At 40.5% G+C, this 17,169-nt stretch overlaps 1 protein-coding gene across 1 annotated transcript in view; it reads left to right on the top strand.

Annotated features, from left to right (window-relative positions):
* flt1 (fms related receptor tyrosine kinase 1) overlaps nt 1–16,899 on the top strand; it is a 34,261-nt gene extending 17,362 nt beyond the window's left edge. The window contains exons 11-30 of the mRNA XM_083995686.1: nt 2,306–2,429; nt 3,515–3,623; nt 5,420–5,719; nt 7,616–7,762; nt 7,845–7,976; nt 8,895–9,001; nt 9,507–9,642; nt 10,118–10,222; nt 11,252–11,365; nt 11,533–11,621; nt 12,082–12,187; nt 12,298–12,395; nt 12,487–12,609; nt 13,075–13,186; nt 13,370–13,469; nt 14,003–14,108; nt 14,213–14,310; nt 14,545–14,614; nt 14,741–14,835; nt 15,131–16,899. Of these exons, the coding sequence (XP_083851812.1) occupies nt 2,306–2,429; nt 3,515–3,623; nt 5,420–5,719; nt 7,616–7,762; nt 7,845–7,976; nt 8,895–9,001; nt 9,507–9,642; nt 10,118–10,222; nt 11,252–11,365; nt 11,533–11,621; nt 12,082–12,187; nt 12,298–12,395; nt 12,487–12,609; nt 13,075–13,186; nt 13,370–13,469; nt 14,003–14,108; nt 14,213–14,310; nt 14,545–14,614; nt 14,741–14,835; nt 15,131–15,296 (2,437 nt within the window). The 3' untranslated portion in view covers nt 15,297–16,899. The remainder of the gene's footprint in view (nt 1–2,305; nt 2,430–3,514; nt 3,624–5,419; nt 5,720–7,615; nt 7,763–7,844; nt 7,977–8,894; nt 9,002–9,506; nt 9,643–10,117; nt 10,223–11,251; nt 11,366–11,532; nt 11,622–12,081; nt 12,188–12,297; nt 12,396–12,486; nt 12,610–13,074; nt 13,187–13,369; nt 13,470–14,002; nt 14,109–14,212; nt 14,311–14,544; nt 14,615–14,740; nt 14,836–15,130) is intronic.
* The last annotated feature ends 270 nt before the right edge of the window (nt 16,900–17,169 follow it).

The raw sequence follows: 17,169 nt of genomic DNA on the forward strand, positions 1-17,169 counted from the left end.
GTGTGTGTGTGTGTGCGTTTGTATGTGTGTGCGGTTGTGTCCCATTCTACGGGTGTCACCCAATGTGATTCATTCCTTGTATACAGATGTTCTATGAGTAATATATGAATCTAATATTTAATAATTTTATACAACTAACTTACATATGACGAATGACAATATTTGCCAACTTTGTATGAATCTGTTAAGATGTACTGAAGTGTTGTATCAGTTGTTTGTGTTTTTGCATTAAACTTTGCTTATATTTGTGTATTGGTTCATGCAGCGTTGTGGTTATTCTGGGGATGAGACAGGAACGGACAGGGACAGTAGACAAGTGTATTTCAGGCAGTGAGAGAGGACAGGAAGAAAAGGCAGGAGACGACCCCCACTGATACACAACTTGGAGTAGTTCATTCATATTTCCAGGCAGCTGCTCACCCTGTTGGCAGACACACACACACACACACACACAACACACTGTGTGAATGAGGCTGTGGTGTGTGACTGCGTACGTGTTCATTCTTCTGTGTCTAACCTCGTTTATGTCCACGCCATCCATGTAACTAATCATGTTTTTATGTTTGTGTGTCACTCTGCGAAAGCTTTTCCTGGGAAGAATGATGTGTGATGAGTGTGTGTCTGTGTCCGTGTCCGTGTCCGTGTCTGTGTCTCTGTGTGTGTGTTTGTGCATGTGTCAGGCTTGAAATGTCATGCACAGGGTGGGTCGCACATTATCTACATGCCAAGAGGAAGGGCAATCAAGGAGCAGAGAGGAATCAACCTCAGGGAGGTGCTCAGGACAGACAGAGAAGGATGACGGCAAGGACGCAGACAGAGACAGTGAGACAGAGAGGGACAGTGACACGTCCATAAACACACAGAGGATCAATGAACACGGTGGAAATGACAGTTTACAATGACGAAAGTGGTTACAGTAATGTCAAAAATGATGGAGCTGCATTGTTTTGATCTTAGGAAATCTGGCTCCATAGATACAGATAGATAGATAGATAGATAGATAGATAGATAGATAGATAGATAGATAGATAGATAGATAGATAGATAGATAGATAGATAGATAGATAGACAGATAGATAGATAGATAGATAGATTCCAACTATATGTAGATGTATTGTTAGTGGTGTGATACATAATTAGGTCACAATTTATCTCTACTTGAACAAGGAATATTGGTCTATTAAATGCCTTTTTTTGCCAGGACCAATATAGTTAGATGGCTAATAAAAATAAACCATTGGTCTTGATATAACAATAAATTAACTTTTTTTTTTTTTTTAATTGTGTAAAGCTGAAATTATCTTCTGAATAGAGGTTAAAGGAAAAGTTAACAGAGACCTGTGTACAATAGAGAACATTTGTGCACCACTTCACACACTTGAATAGCTTTTTTTTTTTTTTTTTACCAAATCCAGATCAAATAAGGGGAAAAGATTGCTTAAAAAACACTACTTTGTATTTTTGAAACCTTCATTATGCAGGATTCACCAAATAGATATATATATATATATATATATATATATATTTATATATGTTTAGAGAGAGAGAGAGAATTAATCCTATAGGTTTTATTTTATCAATTGTATCATTCATTTTATTGAATAATGATATCTGTCTGTCCCTTGCAGATGATTTTGCTACCTTTCCATTGCAATTCATTTATCTTTCCAAACTAAATTTGAAATACTAAATACACTTGAATGTTTAAGTTCCACACAGACAAAGATAAAATCCATAATGGCTATTTACCTCCTCTAATGTAACCGTTTGTAATGATCAAACCCCTGCAGCTCCTTCTTCGTCAGATGTGTGTAACTAAAGCCACAGAGCAGCTTGCATAAGCTCCAGTTCCCACAGCTCCCACAGCTCCACTGGTGTGTAATCTATTGATTTAGACTTGTGAGAGTCATTGACAAGGACAGGAACTCTAGTCCTGGAAATGTGGGATGATTTGTTAAGAATGGAAGGAAGCTGATCTACAGGATGACAATACCACCTCTGCATCCTCCATAAATGAACAATCCTGCATTACATAGCACTACAAAGATCCACTATTGTCTATCAGCCAAAGAGGACGTGATGCTTTTGATAAAAATGGATTAGTGATGATGATGGTTATGTGAATGACGATGGAGATAAAATCAAGAAGCAACGATCAAGGCGTTTCCCTGGTGTTCTTGTCTTCCTCCTGCCGAGCACAGCTGTGTAACACCCACACACACACACACCTGGAAGCAGTGTAAAACGGCTTGTGTCAACACAGCTGAGTCCCTGTCCCTCTCTCTCCGCCTCCTCCTCCCTCAAGGTGTGTGTGTCCAACGTCCTCCTCACTATGGCGCCCTGTGACGGAAAGTCTCCCCGCCACGTCCACAGACAACCACATCCTGAGTGTTACCCACAGACAGGAAGTGCTTCAGGGGAAGAAAAAGGTAGGTGAAGCACCGGGATCCATACAGAGACTAATACAGGAGCTGTGAGAAAGTCACAGAAAAAAAGAAATTCTTGCAATCATCAGCAAAAATATTAAAAATAAACAAAGTGTTAGAGATGTCACGATTATAGATTTTCTTGGTACAGTTATTGTCAGAGAAATAATCACGGTATTACGATTATCATGATTAATTAACACTATTAATGTGTAAAATCAAATATAGTCAAAAATATTTTAAGCATCTATTAAAATTTAACCAATTATTAATTCCCCAGGGGAAGTGTTTGAAATATTCAAGTCATTAATTGTCCTCTATACAAATGTTTAAGTTAATTTTAATCTTTTTTTTATTACAAATGACGCTATAGCATTCAAATTCCTACCAATTAAATGTTACGTAAATGGACCAGTAGTATCTGTGCATTTACCTTTACTTTGGTGCACATCTGCCAATTATGGTTCCAACATAATCTTTTTTTGGGAAGTGACGGTATTTAGGAATCTTTACGATTAAGTAATTGTGGCGTTTGATACCGCGATTAATTGTGAAAACAAGTAATTGTGACATCCCTAGTCTGGATCATAGTAAAAAAATAAAAACATGAGGGAAAGTTCACTGTGCAGTTTCCATCAGTGAACTGTAGGAGAAAATGTTACAATTTCATTCACAGGATCATCACTTGTTCTGCTTCCTCTCTCTCTTTCCCCTTCCTTCCCTCCCTCCCACACACACGCACACACACACACACACACACACAATAATACTTATCGACAGTTTGCATATAGAGCTGCCCACTGTGTTGGTTGGAAGTGGGCAGGAGGTCTGGCTCAGAGACCCCTATTGTCTGCTGAGTTGGGCCAATGGAAAATATGATTCCTGCCATCGGTGGCAGAGGTAATGAGCCTGATGAGTGTGTGTGTGTGTGTGTGTGTGTGTGTGTGTGTGTGTGTGTGTGTGTGTGTGTGTGTGTGTGTGTGTGTGTGTGTGTGTGTGTGTGTGTGTGTGTGTGTGTGTGTGTGTGTGTGTGTGTGTGTGTGCGCTAAGAGCTGGTTTGTTCATGCGGATGTTTGTGCTCTCCACAGACAGTGGGGGTCCTGACTGTGGCAGAGGCCTTTGTGTCTGGAGTGTATCGCTGCGTTGCCTCCAACTCTGCAGGCTCCGACCAGCTCGACATCCACTTCTACATCACAGGTGAAGCCACACGAAATGAATCACATCCGCTGAAATATAAAGTTACACATGTCTGAGTGATTCTCTCTTGCCCCCGCCCCCCTTTTTGTCGACATCTGGGAAATTCTTTGGAAATCTTAAGTAACAAGTCTTAAAATAACAAATATTTACGGTCCCTAGCCACCCCTTCCCTCCTCCCTTTCACTCCCCAGTATCCTCTTTCTTAAAATAACTAGTTTCTGTCTTTCTGTCATCCGCTCGCTTTTCTCAATGGACACCCTCCCTCCTAAATATGAAACAAGGCTCACATCAGCTGACTCACTTGATGCCTTGTCATTGTTGGGTCAAAGCATCAAGTAGCCTACATGTATCAGTATTAACTTTAGAACAACATAATAGGCGTTAATGTAGAGATTGAATAGTGAAAGAATCGTATGTCTTATGTGTGGTCAGTGTTTTTCAGTCAATTTCAAGCTAAAATCAAGGATGGGTGTGACTCTACAGCACTTTTTTATTTATTTCATAATTTGTGATGATAGCCTACATATAGGCTACACAGAACTATTATTTTAAACTGTGACAGAGACACATTGAACTTGTTGCTTTCTCTCTTTTGCTATGAATATTCCCAGAACAAAAGCTAACATCCCTAACCGTAACCCCCAAACAAAATAAACAAAGAGACTATAATAAAAGGGGCAAAAAAGAAGAAACAAATAAAGCTAAATAAGCAGAAGTGCAAGAGTATAAGATAAGTAGAGAGTAAATGGAGGAAATGTGACAGTGAAGTGTGGGCTTTTTTTCCTACTTTTTTTTAGTGTACAGGGGAAAAAAGTATCAAGTCCTCACTATTATCTTCAGTGTAAGACAGAGGGCGCTGTGTCAGAGAATAAAGAGACACTGCATGAAGCTCAGAGCTGTAGACTGGACTTGGCAGTGAAGGGACAGCAGCATTTATAACATTTTCTTTACACACTGCATCATTAGTTTTGTGTAAAAGAAATGCAACTTTTTCGCATTTACAGTGTTTGAATTTGATAATTTATTGGAAAAGCACATAAAACAGTGAGTAGATCAGCAGGTTTAAAAGCCAAACAGGATATTTTAAATAAACGACCACGGAAATTTTGTGGACAAACAGTTCATAGGACACACCAAAGGTTGCAACCTACATATCAGTGTAGGTTTAGTATTTGGCAGAACAAAGTAGCGTACGTGCAACGTGCAGTTGACAGCTCACATAGGCTCCTGTATCTTGCAGGTGTGTACCTTTGATGTGTGGTTAGATTTGTAACTTAGACTAACAGATTATGGTTGTTTGTGTTGTGCAAGTTTTTAAATGTGTGCATGAGTGCGTGTGTGTGTCTGCGCACAAGGCCGTGCAGAGCTGTTAGTGTGTGAGCGAGAGCGAAACAGGAAACTGGGGCTCTTATCGTTCCACTTCCCCGTGCAGCGCACTTCCTTGGACTGGCAGGTCCGCTTTATTTCGGGAGGCCTTGGGGTGTTCGGGAAAGATAAACACTATCTGCCATCAGGAAACTCTCGAGCCGTTTCCACGGGAAGTTTCGAATGGCTAAAGTAAATAAGAAGGCTTTTCACTGTATTCCACTAGCTGCTTTTACCCACAATAGCCATTCAACATTGTCATCAAAGGTTGCAAAAAATGGAGGTTTGGTGGAATCAGGGGTTTAAGTGTGTGTTTCAGGCATGTGGGGAAACTGAGAAGGCTTCATTCATCAAACAGGAGATCACTGAAGGCTTAGAGATTGTTCATGTTCCCAGACACATCTCTTGGTTTCTCTGTGTTTCCCCCTCAGACGTCCCAGGAGGCTTCATCATACACCAGGAGGAGGAGCCCAGAGAGGGCGCGGACCTCCACCTCACCTGTGTGGCCAATAGGTACCTGTACACCGCGGTGGCATGGCAACGGGTGAATGACACAGAGGAGGATGTCCGATCCCCGAGTCGTCAGCAGGTCACATCGGGGGAGTACTCAGACTCTTTGGTCCTGTTGCTCAGCAACCTGACAGCCAGAGACTCTGGCGCCTACAGGTGCTCCGCCCGCCACCGCGTCACGGGACAGGAAACACATCTGGACACACAGGTGGAGGTCACGAGTGAGTCATCTCCATTTAATGGTTTCCTCTTCATCCTCATATTTAGTAGGAAGGTAAAATCACTACATGTTTTTTTTTATTAAAAAGTAACCGATCAGGGGAGTCGTTTAATTTAAATTAAACTTTTTTTTTTATTACACAAAGTCTGTTTTACAACCACCCCTTGAATTTCACATATTTTTCTCAATGTCACAAATGCAGATAGAAAACTGAGCTCAGGTTACTTGACAAGTTTGAATTTCACAGCAGCTTAATTTTTTTTAAACCTTCAGATCTGACCTATTTAGTCATTTTTCATTTTATCTCACACTTAGCCAAATTTAGGCTATATAAAACATAAATTTAAATACATTTTATAAATATTTTACTGAAATGAAATATTCAATTTTATTAAACCATTATATCACATCTTTATGACCTTCCCTTTCCTGAATCCTGAACACTGAAACAGGGACTGAATGGTTCAAGGGACTCGGTGCTGAACAGATACCAATATTTATCATTGGGGCTCCATTTGTGGTCAGGGGTCTTGAGCGTGCAGCTTCACACAGCTTAATTGCTGTTTTTTTTATATTCAAATATGATTGTTGACCACACCACATGTTCTGCCTCTTCATGTTTGCCGTGCACATATGTTGCACATACAAACAAACAAACAAACACCCACACTCTCTCACAGAGGTCTTGCTGCTTGGGAATTGGGTCCCCTCAGCTTCCTGGGGCCCCACCCTGCCTTTGCTCTTGCGCTCCAGCTCAGCACCTCTTTCACGTGGGAATGAGCTCTTGTCTGGAGGAAGAGCACACAATGGCACTTCCCACAATGCCACATTTACAGGCCCCTACACAAGGCCGGAGGAACAATCAGCCAATCAGACACTGTCAGGCCCCAGCCCCCGCGGACAATCATCAATTGTTGTCCAGGAGGAAGATAGGGGAAACAACAATCAGTCGCCTTGGTTAAGTGACTTTTCTTCATGTCTTTTACTGCTGTTCTTTATACAATCAGGGCTCAACGGGACAACTTCCTCCCTCGGGACCCTCACAAAGGAATTACTAGAGAGACATGGTGACCAGAGAGAGACGAGTGGGGCAGCTAGAGAGAGAGAAAGAGGGAGAATGAGAAACAACTGAAACATGGGGTTTGAGCATTTCAGAGAATGAGGAGTCATTTGATCTAATTATAGTGTATGAGGACAGTGGTGTAATTAAAGTGCATGAGAGGGAAACTAAAAAAAAACTACAACTCATTGTGTTCACTCATGGGACAATTACTGTCCCCATGTTGAAATACAACTTCTAGAAATATGGGATTGTATTGTGGAGTTTTCCTGGTCCCAGATGTTGTCTGACTCACAGGTTGAACTCAAGGCCTCTCCTTTACACAAATGTGAAACTACCAACACAGAGTAATTGTGCAAAAGTGGCACTGGTCCAACAAACTGTGGAGAAAATAGCGGTGATTTCACTCCATTAGAAATTTCTGTCTATAAATAACTACAAATGGACTCAGACAACTGTGAACAATACAGTCTGTTTTGCATAATATTTTCTATTCAACGGCTTACTTGGATTGAATTGAAGCTACAGACTGTTAGCAGCAAAATGTCACTAAAGGCTAAAATGTAAAGTTTTATATTAACAATGGATCAGTGAAAGCTGCTCTTCAAAAAATCTATATTACTGTATTACTATATGATTCATGTTGAAATCAAAGTGGATCAATGGATCATACGTATATACTATTGTAAATTCAATATATTTAATTATTGTAGTTTTCAAGTTGATTTCAGGTTGGTATGTTTTTCATGTAACGAATAACGACAGGTGTCCAGGGAGCAAAAAGTGCAGTGTACAACATAAATGGGTTAACATGCATGTTTTTGTGTCTCCCTCCAGTTCTGGAGCCTCCGGTGCTGTATAATAATTTGACAGATTGCACTGTCAACGTGAGCAGCTCAGTGACCCTCAGCTGCCCGTCTCAGGGCGTCCCACCACCTACCATCACATGGTACAAAGATGAGCACGCTCTGTTACAGGGATCAGGTAAAAAGGAGAAGGGAAACAGACTATTGATGTAACCTGTAGCTGTAATGTGGTCTTTTAACATTTTCCCACCATATGCAAGGTATCGTCATTTCACCAGAAGACGGGAGCCTCCATATTGATCGAATCACAGGGGAGGACCAGGGTCTGTATACATGCCAGGCCACCAATGAGAGGGGATCTGCAGAGAGCTCTGCCTACATATGGGTCAATGGTGAGTATATATGTCAAACCAGTTGTGTTCTTCTTCAAGATGCTTGACCTGTGATTGGCTGTGGTTATCTCAGCCATGAAGATGGGGCTCGTCCATATAAGGGTATGTCTGGATGTGCATTGTTCTCAGAGCTATAATTAGCTGTCTGGTTGTTTTCATGGATGTAGATGTACGTTGGGCTGTGACGTTTCAGTTCTATTAATGGGAGATGATCATCATCTGAGTATCATAGACTCAAAGTAGGACACAAACTGCTTTTGTTCCGTTTTCCTCATTCACATCATTCACACCCACACACTCACTCATTCATAATACGTCCGGTTGGGATGGAGCATCTGTGCAGTTCTACTACGCTCCAGTTTGAGCTCTGCTCCCTCACAGAAGTGGTGGACGTGCTCCTCAGTCCGGTTCTGGACAGAGGAGTGTGTGTGTGTGTGTGTGTGTGTGTGTGTGTGTGTGTGTGTGTGTGTGTGTGTGTGTGTGTGTGTGTGTGTGTTGTTGTGTTCTGATCAGTCAGGAAGGAAGCTGTCTCCCATTTTTATTTCCCGCGGAAGGGTCCGGCCTGCATCTCAGAGAAGCTCTGCGTTGCACTCAACATCGCTGGGCATTTCTACATCTACATCATCATCCCTTTAAAAAAATAATTAATGTTATTTCATGATGCGACGGTGAAAACGTAGCGCCCCCAGTGGAAAGCATAAGAATACATTTTAACTTCACACACTCAAGTAAAATCGCATAGTGCAGTTTTAATTTAGTATTTCTCTGTTTTAATTTCAGTTGAATTTAAACAACAACAACAATAAAAAACATGTACAATCAAATCAATTGATTAAAATGAAAAACATCAAACAGAAAACTACATTTAATAATGTAAATCTTAATTACTTATGTGTATGTGCATGTGTGTTTTTACAGGTGCCTCAGAGTCCTCATTTCTGGAGATTCCCACTCTCACCTGTACCTGTGTGGTCGCCACTCTCTTCTGGCTTTTGCTCACACTCTTCATACGAAAACTGAAACAGGTGAGAAGAAACAAGACCAAGTTTTATTCTATGACTTTTAACTGAATTTTACCTCTCTAATTATCATGATGACTGAAGAGACAGAGTACAATGACATTTTCAAATTATTCTTCATCTTCTTTGTCCCATTATGTTGCAAACACATCAGTGCACTTTAAAAACAACTTTAAACTTGTTTTGATATTGAACATATATTTTTATTAATAGATTAGAATAGATTAGACTATTTTTGTTACATGTGCAGTCCAACATGTATTAATCATATAACAAAAATGTCTGATAGATATTAATAATTCAGGCCAAGAGGCAAAAATATTGTAATTGTCAGTTTCGACTATTAATCTTATAACTATTAAGCTCATAATACCCCATAATATTGGTCTGAGCCTGTAGGTTTGACTACAGTACAGTGTGAATGTCACAGAGCAACCTTCACTTTTAAACAGCTGTATTGTTGCACACTGTTTGCTTTTTGTTTTCATGATATTGACTCTGTAAAACACAGCCCAACAGCTCAAACACAAAGCCAGAGTACCTGTCAATCATTCTGGACACAGGAGAGGGGCCAATAGATGAGCAGTGTGAGAGGCTGCAATACGACCCAAACCAGTGGGAGTTTCCTCGAGAGCGTCTCAAATTAGGTACGTCTCTTTTCTTTCAGATTAAAATGATGTAGGATTTGTCAACATCAGCATGATTAGCTCTGACTGTGATACGAGTGGAAGGATCTTTGGATGAGTAATCCAGCGATGGGGCAGAGGGGAGGTATTTAAGATCACTGAACTGATACGAGGACTTTCTCATAGGTCTTATCAGATTATTATTGGGAGTGACTCTCATTCCATTAATCAGACGTTGTGTCTGTGTTGTCTGTGGCGCGCTAATCAACTCCAGCAGGGGGGGTGTGAACTGTGTTTACTGGAACTAATCAGCTCTCACTATCATCAGGGTGGGATTCAGTTTAGATGGACTCCTGAAATCTTTTCTTCATCTCTGCATCTCACATCCGGGGATGGATGATAATAGTAATTAATAATGTTACTCAATTAGACACACACACACACACACACCTCCCTTTTCCCTATCAGCATCGCCTTCCTTCTCTCTTCCTCGCAGGAAAACCTCTGGGCCGCGGAGCCTTCGGGAAGGTGATGCAGGCGTGTGCGTTTGGTATAGACGGCGCCACCAGCTGCAGGACCGTGGCTGTCAAGATGCTCAAAGGTACAAGGTGGTCGTGTGTTAGAACAGGGGTTCCCAAACGGCCCCCCAATAAGCATTAGCTTCTGGCCGGGGACCCCTTTTGCAAACCCACCGAGATTGAGGCTTGATGTCAGGCACAAAACACAGACATTGTGTATAAAAAATCGCAGCAGCGACTGCGTTTCCTCCGGATGCTCAACCGTTTTGGAGTGTGCAGCAAATTGATGACTATTTTCTATCATTCTATGGTCGAATCGGTCCTGACCTTTGCCATCATCTCTTGGTTTGGCAGTCTCAAACTTGAAGATAAAAAGAGGCTGGAACATATTGTCAAAGTAGCCAGTAAAATCATCGGGGTCACATTACCCGATCTGTCCATAATTTTTCACAGGAGGATAATCTCTAAGGCTCAGGACATTATTCAGTGTCCTGACCATCCTCTCCATGCCGAGTTTGAGCTCCTTCCCTCTGGCAGGAGATTCAGATTGCCAAAAGTCAAATCAAATAGACTGAAAAACTCATTAATAACACAAGCCATTACCCAACTTAATTCAAATTCTTAACAGTTATGATACACTCCACTTATTTATTTATTTATTTATTTATTTCCTCGATTGTATGGAACAGCTCCCAGTTTGCCCTCTGGGGTACTTGCCATTTCAATGTTGTGTAGAGTTTGTGTGGATGTGCTCTATATGTTATGTGTTTTTTTTTTTTTTACCTTTCTGCAACATGAATTTCCCTTTGGGGACAATAAAGTTGAAAGTTGAAAAAAACTGCCAGGTCAACACAGTTAATGACGTCGTCATGAATGATATTTTGACTGGCAAGCAATTAGAAAGATGAGCATGATGGCAAATAAGGTTTCAATATGTTATATTACTATACAATATATTTCATATTAATTCTCAAAATATAATCATTTGATTTGATTTTGTTATTTGCATTTTTTCTCATCTTGACTCCACTTTGAAATGAAAACCACTGTGTTAGGAAGCTAAATCCCAAGTCTCAGCACCTGTTGTGTCTTTTCTGCCTGTCGTCCACCAGAGGGCGCCACAGCCAGCGAGCACAAAGCTCTGATGACTGAACTGAAGATCCTCAACTACATTGGACACCACCTGAATGTGGTCAACCTACTGGGAGCCTGCACCAAGCTGGGGGGTGCGTGCATCGTCTGCTCTAAATATGGCTAATAATAATATATGTGATATATAATAATATTTAAAGTTAATTCATGTCCATATTTAAAGGCACAGTCAGTCACCATGTCAGTGTTACTGTGTTTACACTCTCACACCAGTCATAACTGTAATCTCTCTTGTGTGCAGGGCCTCTGATGGTCATTGTGGAGTATTGCTGCTATGGAAACCTTTCTGCCTTCCTCAAGAGCAAGAGAGATGTGTTTGTGCACGACCGGGTGAGCTCAGCTGCGTCAGCACAGTAGCCACTGACCAACACGGTTAAAGATGGTGTGGCGATATGCTATGATTCGCCTCTATTATGCGTCAAGATGTCTGTGAACATGGGGCCCCCTGTTTCAGCTTCAGGGAAAACACTATCATCTCTGTATGCTGTACAGAATTACAAAATGATGCTCTCAAACACTCACTTCTGCAAAATGTCTGAGGTTCGAAGATGCTATCAGTCCTTGAGCAGGATGTTTACTTCCTTATTTTCTTCACAGGTTTAAACATGACTCAAAACTGTGCCCCCACATAGGTGAACTCAGTGACTCGCTCTTTCGGCCAACCAAAAAAAGCGACCGAAAATAGCCTGTAACAGATCAATGAAGATGATGACCTTTGACTGTCCTCATTTTTTTTACCCTATTTAATACAATATTTGATAATAATACATATTTTTTCCCCCAATCTTAGTTGGCTGATGAAAAGCAAGGAGGGATGAGTGGCAGCAGCGTTTCTGACGACCAGAGCGATGTTAGTTCAGAGTTTGATCACAGGGTCAAGAAAGAGAACTGCCACGGTGAGACAGCACCTTGAAGAACATTTTCCTGTTTGCGCAAATTCAAACAGCTTAAGTTCCTACTTTATTGTCCTTTAACCTCCATGCATCTGCTCTCTTTCTGCTGCTAGATCCCAAATCTGCCCCCAACGCTCCTTTATTCCTGGAGGATCTCATCTCCTTCAGCTTCCAGGTGGCTCGTGGCATGGAGTATCTGGCCTCTCGCAAGGTCTGCAGACTGTGTGTGCATTAATCTACACCTGCATGTGTTTTATAGGGTATATATGTTGTTAATGGTGCTTTCTGTGTGTCTACATCAGTGCATTCACAGAGACCTGGCAGCCAGAAACGTTCTGCTGTCTGACAACAAAGTGGTGAAGATCTGTGACTTCGGCCTGGCCAGAGACATCTACAAAGACCCCGACTACGTCCGCAAGGGAGATGTGAGTACGCGTCAGCCGTCAAAGTATGAATGAAAATAAAAAACTGTCCCATCTCTGTTTTATGAAGCGAAACACTCGACTTGTAGCTCTAATTATAATGCTGATACCAAACAAGCACAACTATGTCAATTTTAAAATATGTTGTGGCATTTTTTATGGTTTAATAAGTTATTCAGATTAGTAATAAAAAACAACTACAAATAAACAGTTTGGACAGATAACTTCAGGCAAAAAGGTTTTCTGTAAATCACAACGTAATAGTATTTATTAATGCGACTGTAAAAAAGAACTGCATAATGTCAAAATAAGATAAGCAGCTAAATGAAACAGATCCTGTAAACCACATCACTAATCTAGTCTTACTTAAACTTGTCTTGTCTGTTAGAAGTATTAACCAATGAACATCAATGTGACTTGTGGCCTAACGACTTGTAACTGTGCTCCTGTGCTCTGATTGGCTGACAGGCCCGTCTCCCTCTGAAGTGGATGTCTCCTGAGTCCATCTTTGACAAAGTGTTCACCACCCAGAGTGACGTGTGGTCCTACGGCATCCTGCTCTGGGAGATCTTCTCTTTGGGTAAAACACACCTCACTCTATTCCATATAAAACCACTTAGAAATAGTTTTTTGTGGAGCTTATAATTTGTTTTGTTTTTTCCTTTTCTGGGATGTCTGAGAAATGTTCATTGTTCTCTGTGGTTATTCTTCACACTGTAGTTTGGGCTTTTCAGGTATTGATATGTTTATGTTTGTTCAACAGGAGCTTCACCGTACCCTGGTCTTCACATTGATGAGGAGTTCTGCCACAGACTGAAGGTTGGGACGAGGATGCGAGCGCCGGAGTACAGCACACCTGAGATGTGGGTTGAAGCGTTTGTAACTCACCGAAAGACTTTAGAGATAAAGATTTTTAAAGTTTAAACCTTTTTGTCACCAAGTAGAGGCCTGCAGGAGTGACCCAGACTGTGATACTGTTCATGTTTTGACTTGACTTGACATTAATGAATATACGGTAACACTTTATTTTAAGGGGTCCTTGTTCCTGTGTATCTACCTAATTAATTACAGTGTAATTACCTATGTAACCGTATGTAATAACATGTACTTACATTGTAAATACATAGTGTATTTTGGGGTACTTACAGGTCCTTGTTACACTTGTAATAAGAAATGCTTGTGCAAAGAGAGAGGCCACTTTGGCATTTCTTATTACAAGTGTAACAAGGACCTGTAAGTACCCCAAAATACACTATGTATTTACAATGTAAGTACATGTTATTACATACGGTTACATAGGTAATTACACTGTAATTAATTAGGTAGATACACAGGAACAAGGACCCCTTAAAATAAAGTGTTACCTGAATATACTTGTGTGCTTGTATGTGTTCAGTTACAGCACCATGCTGGCATGTTGGGAGGCGAGTCCCGCAGATCGACCCACCTTCACCAACCTGGTGGAGACACTGGGAGACCTGCTGCAAGCAAGAGTTCAGCAGGTCAGGGCTTCAAGGCTGACGGCTACACAAAAAAGAGAAAAACACAAAATAAGTCTCACAAAAAAGGTTCTCACAAACCCCCGTCTGTTTCATCCCTTTAACAGGATGGAAAAGATTATATTCCTCTTGGATCTTTCATGACTGGAGACAAAAATCACAGTGTGACCATGAAAGAAAACCCACTTGCAGTCACAAACCTAAGGTACGGACATAAGAAAATGAAAAGAGTATGATGATGAGTCTGTGTGTGTATGAGTGATCGAGTGAGGTAGAGGAGGAAGATGAAAAATATAAAAAATTAGCTAGGCAGGTGCAGATGTGAAAGTGATGGACGAGGGCCTTGTGAGGTAAGTGAAACTAAATACAGAAACAACAGGAAACAGGTTGAGAAAGTAGAGAAATTTCTAACTTGTGTTTTGAATCTGAATCCAATCAGTTACATGAGGGGTATGGCCACACTCCAGACGTTTGAGGAACTGCCCTGTGAGGATCCAGACAACCCTGATGTAAGAAAACACCTTCACTTCTGCTTGAATGCACACACACACACACACAAATGCATCCCCAATTCCATTCAGGAAAAACACTAAACCAAGTGATAATGTGGCGTTTGCATCCTCTCCTTCATTCAGGATGAGCAGAGCGACAGTGGTATGGTCCTTTCATCTGAGGAGCTGAAGCACGTGATGTGGAATAACGACGACACCAAGAGCAGGAAGCTCAGCAGGTGGACTTTCCCTTTCTAACCTTTTCAACCCATTTCCTCACATGCTGCCAGTCATTCATCTCTGTGCAATCATCTCCACAGCAAACAAACACAATGACTTTGCACATATTCAAATGATTTTCACTCTTGATTACAGATAAGTGTGCATGTGTTGGATGTGTCAAACCAGATAAAGAAAACAAAGAGGCAGAATCCTTGTTGTAAAGGAATGTGTTGGTCCGACAGACACAGGCCTAATTGATATAAAGCATAATAAACAAGTTGTGACTCTTAATCTGTGTGTTTTTGTATTTAGGTTCTTCACCTTCAAGTGTCGGGACAACCAGGTCCCCTTCATTTGCAATGACACCACAGGTCTCCGTGACTACGAGCCGTCCATCCTGCCGTGTGACTGGGAGTCGGACGAAGGCGGCTCGCCCCCACCAGACTACAACTCAGCCTTCCTCTACCCCTCTCTCTAGCATCCGCTGTTGTCTAATTCTTTGACAGCGTTACACAGGGTCAATATGTTTTCCTGCTCTTCAGCGTATCCTGCTGCTTTTTTTTTTTTCCGTTTTATCCGTTACCTCATTATAATTTCTGTAGGTAAACCTCTTGTCTTCCTTTTCCGTTTTCCTCCTTCAGTCAAAATAAGAAATAGTTTCTTTCGATTGAAAACAAAACTTTTATTTGCTTTTTCTCAGTCTCCCAAAAAAATCACATGCTGTTATACAACAAAGCTTCCTCAAGTATTACCATAATGCATTGCAACTCTTTCCAGGAGCAGCTATGTTATTACCTGACAGGACTTATCCTACACAGTTATGAAGAATGTATTTACACAGCTATTAAAACCTATTATATTGGTACCTCATGCTCGGAGCTTTGTGAAGAGGAACACTGCTGTATGAAATAACTATTCCTCTTCACAGATACTATATGCTGGACAAAAGTCATTACTCACTGAAGTATTGTATGTGCTAGACAGGATGTATCTGTCTGTATTTATTTTTATGCTGTATTCTTGTTAAGGAAGAGTCACCTGTTAATCTGTTTTAGTCTGACGTCTGTATCTGATTAGACTCAGCTGCCGGTTTATGGGGTGCAGCTATAATTAAAACAGTGAACAATACAACAGTGCCCACTTGAAATCTCAAAAGTGCTGGCAGACGAATAATATGCCCTGGATGCATTTTTTTTATTTTGATGATAGCTAACTGACTTTCCTTTTTTTCGCCTCCTGTTGCTAACCAATAATCCATTTTTGTTGTGTATCAGACAAATGTGGTCAGGTTGCAACACAAGTTTCCATCGTAGACTGGTTTTAAAAAAGGGGGAGGGTTTTAAAACATTTATTTTAATTTAAAAACATTATTTATATTTTCTTTTTATAAATATAAGTTTATGTTTTTACCAAAGTAGTGCTGTTTGATTTAAACCCATTTTGAGAAACACTGATCAGAACTGCTTCATTAATATGGGGGATTTAGGCACTACAATGCAATGATATCAAAAATGTGTAAAATGCCACACTGAAGTAGTCTAAATGTGTCTAAACAGTTTTTAAAAAATTCACATTACAATCTTAATACATGCTGGATTTACTAAAGGGCTGTTGTATTAATCTGTTAGTTTTAGATGGTTCATCCTAAATTAAGTAATAATCTAATTCGTTCAGATCTGACAAAAACAAAAATATCATCTCTGCTGTTAATTCTATTAAATGCGGTGCTTAACCTCCAGAGAGCTGACACAGTAGTTGCAAATGAATTGGCAATTAATTAACTGACGTTCCCCTACAGAGATGTATCCACTCTTTAAACACCATAAGCCATGGTGACGCAGACCTAATACAGTATAAACGAGGTGTTGACGTGCAGTCTATTGCTGCATAACATCATCCGTGGCCTTTGCAACCACAGTTTTGCATCAATCATGTTTATCTTTTTCCATTTAAAAGAAATATAGTGGTTAAATGGGGGTCAGAGCGTTGGTTAGATTGGGAAAGATTCATGACACTACAATGCGTCATGAATCTATGCAGGAACCACAACGCAGACATTTTACTATTAAAACAAACCTCAAGAGCTGTGCAGTCTCAAGTGTGTGTTCAAGTACTGTATGTAGTATTTTCAGCTTTAAAGATGAACAGTCACATAAGAATGTATTTGTTTATGTAAAATCCCATCCATGTTGTCTTGTCAGTATTGTCCTGGTTGTATAAACTTGCTATAAAATATATCAAAATGTAAAATGAAGTTGTAACACTAAAAACAGAGACGACATCCGTTGTGTATGTTTTGATATTCTTTATTAAAATACTGCTGTACACACAAATATTGCAAAATTTGAGAC

The sequence above is a fragment of the Trachurus trachurus genome (assembly GCF_905171665.1).
Source record: "Trachurus trachurus genome assembly, chromosome: 20".
Lineage (NCBI taxonomy): Eukaryota > Metazoa > Chordata > Actinopteri > Carangiformes > Carangidae > Trachurus > Trachurus trachurus.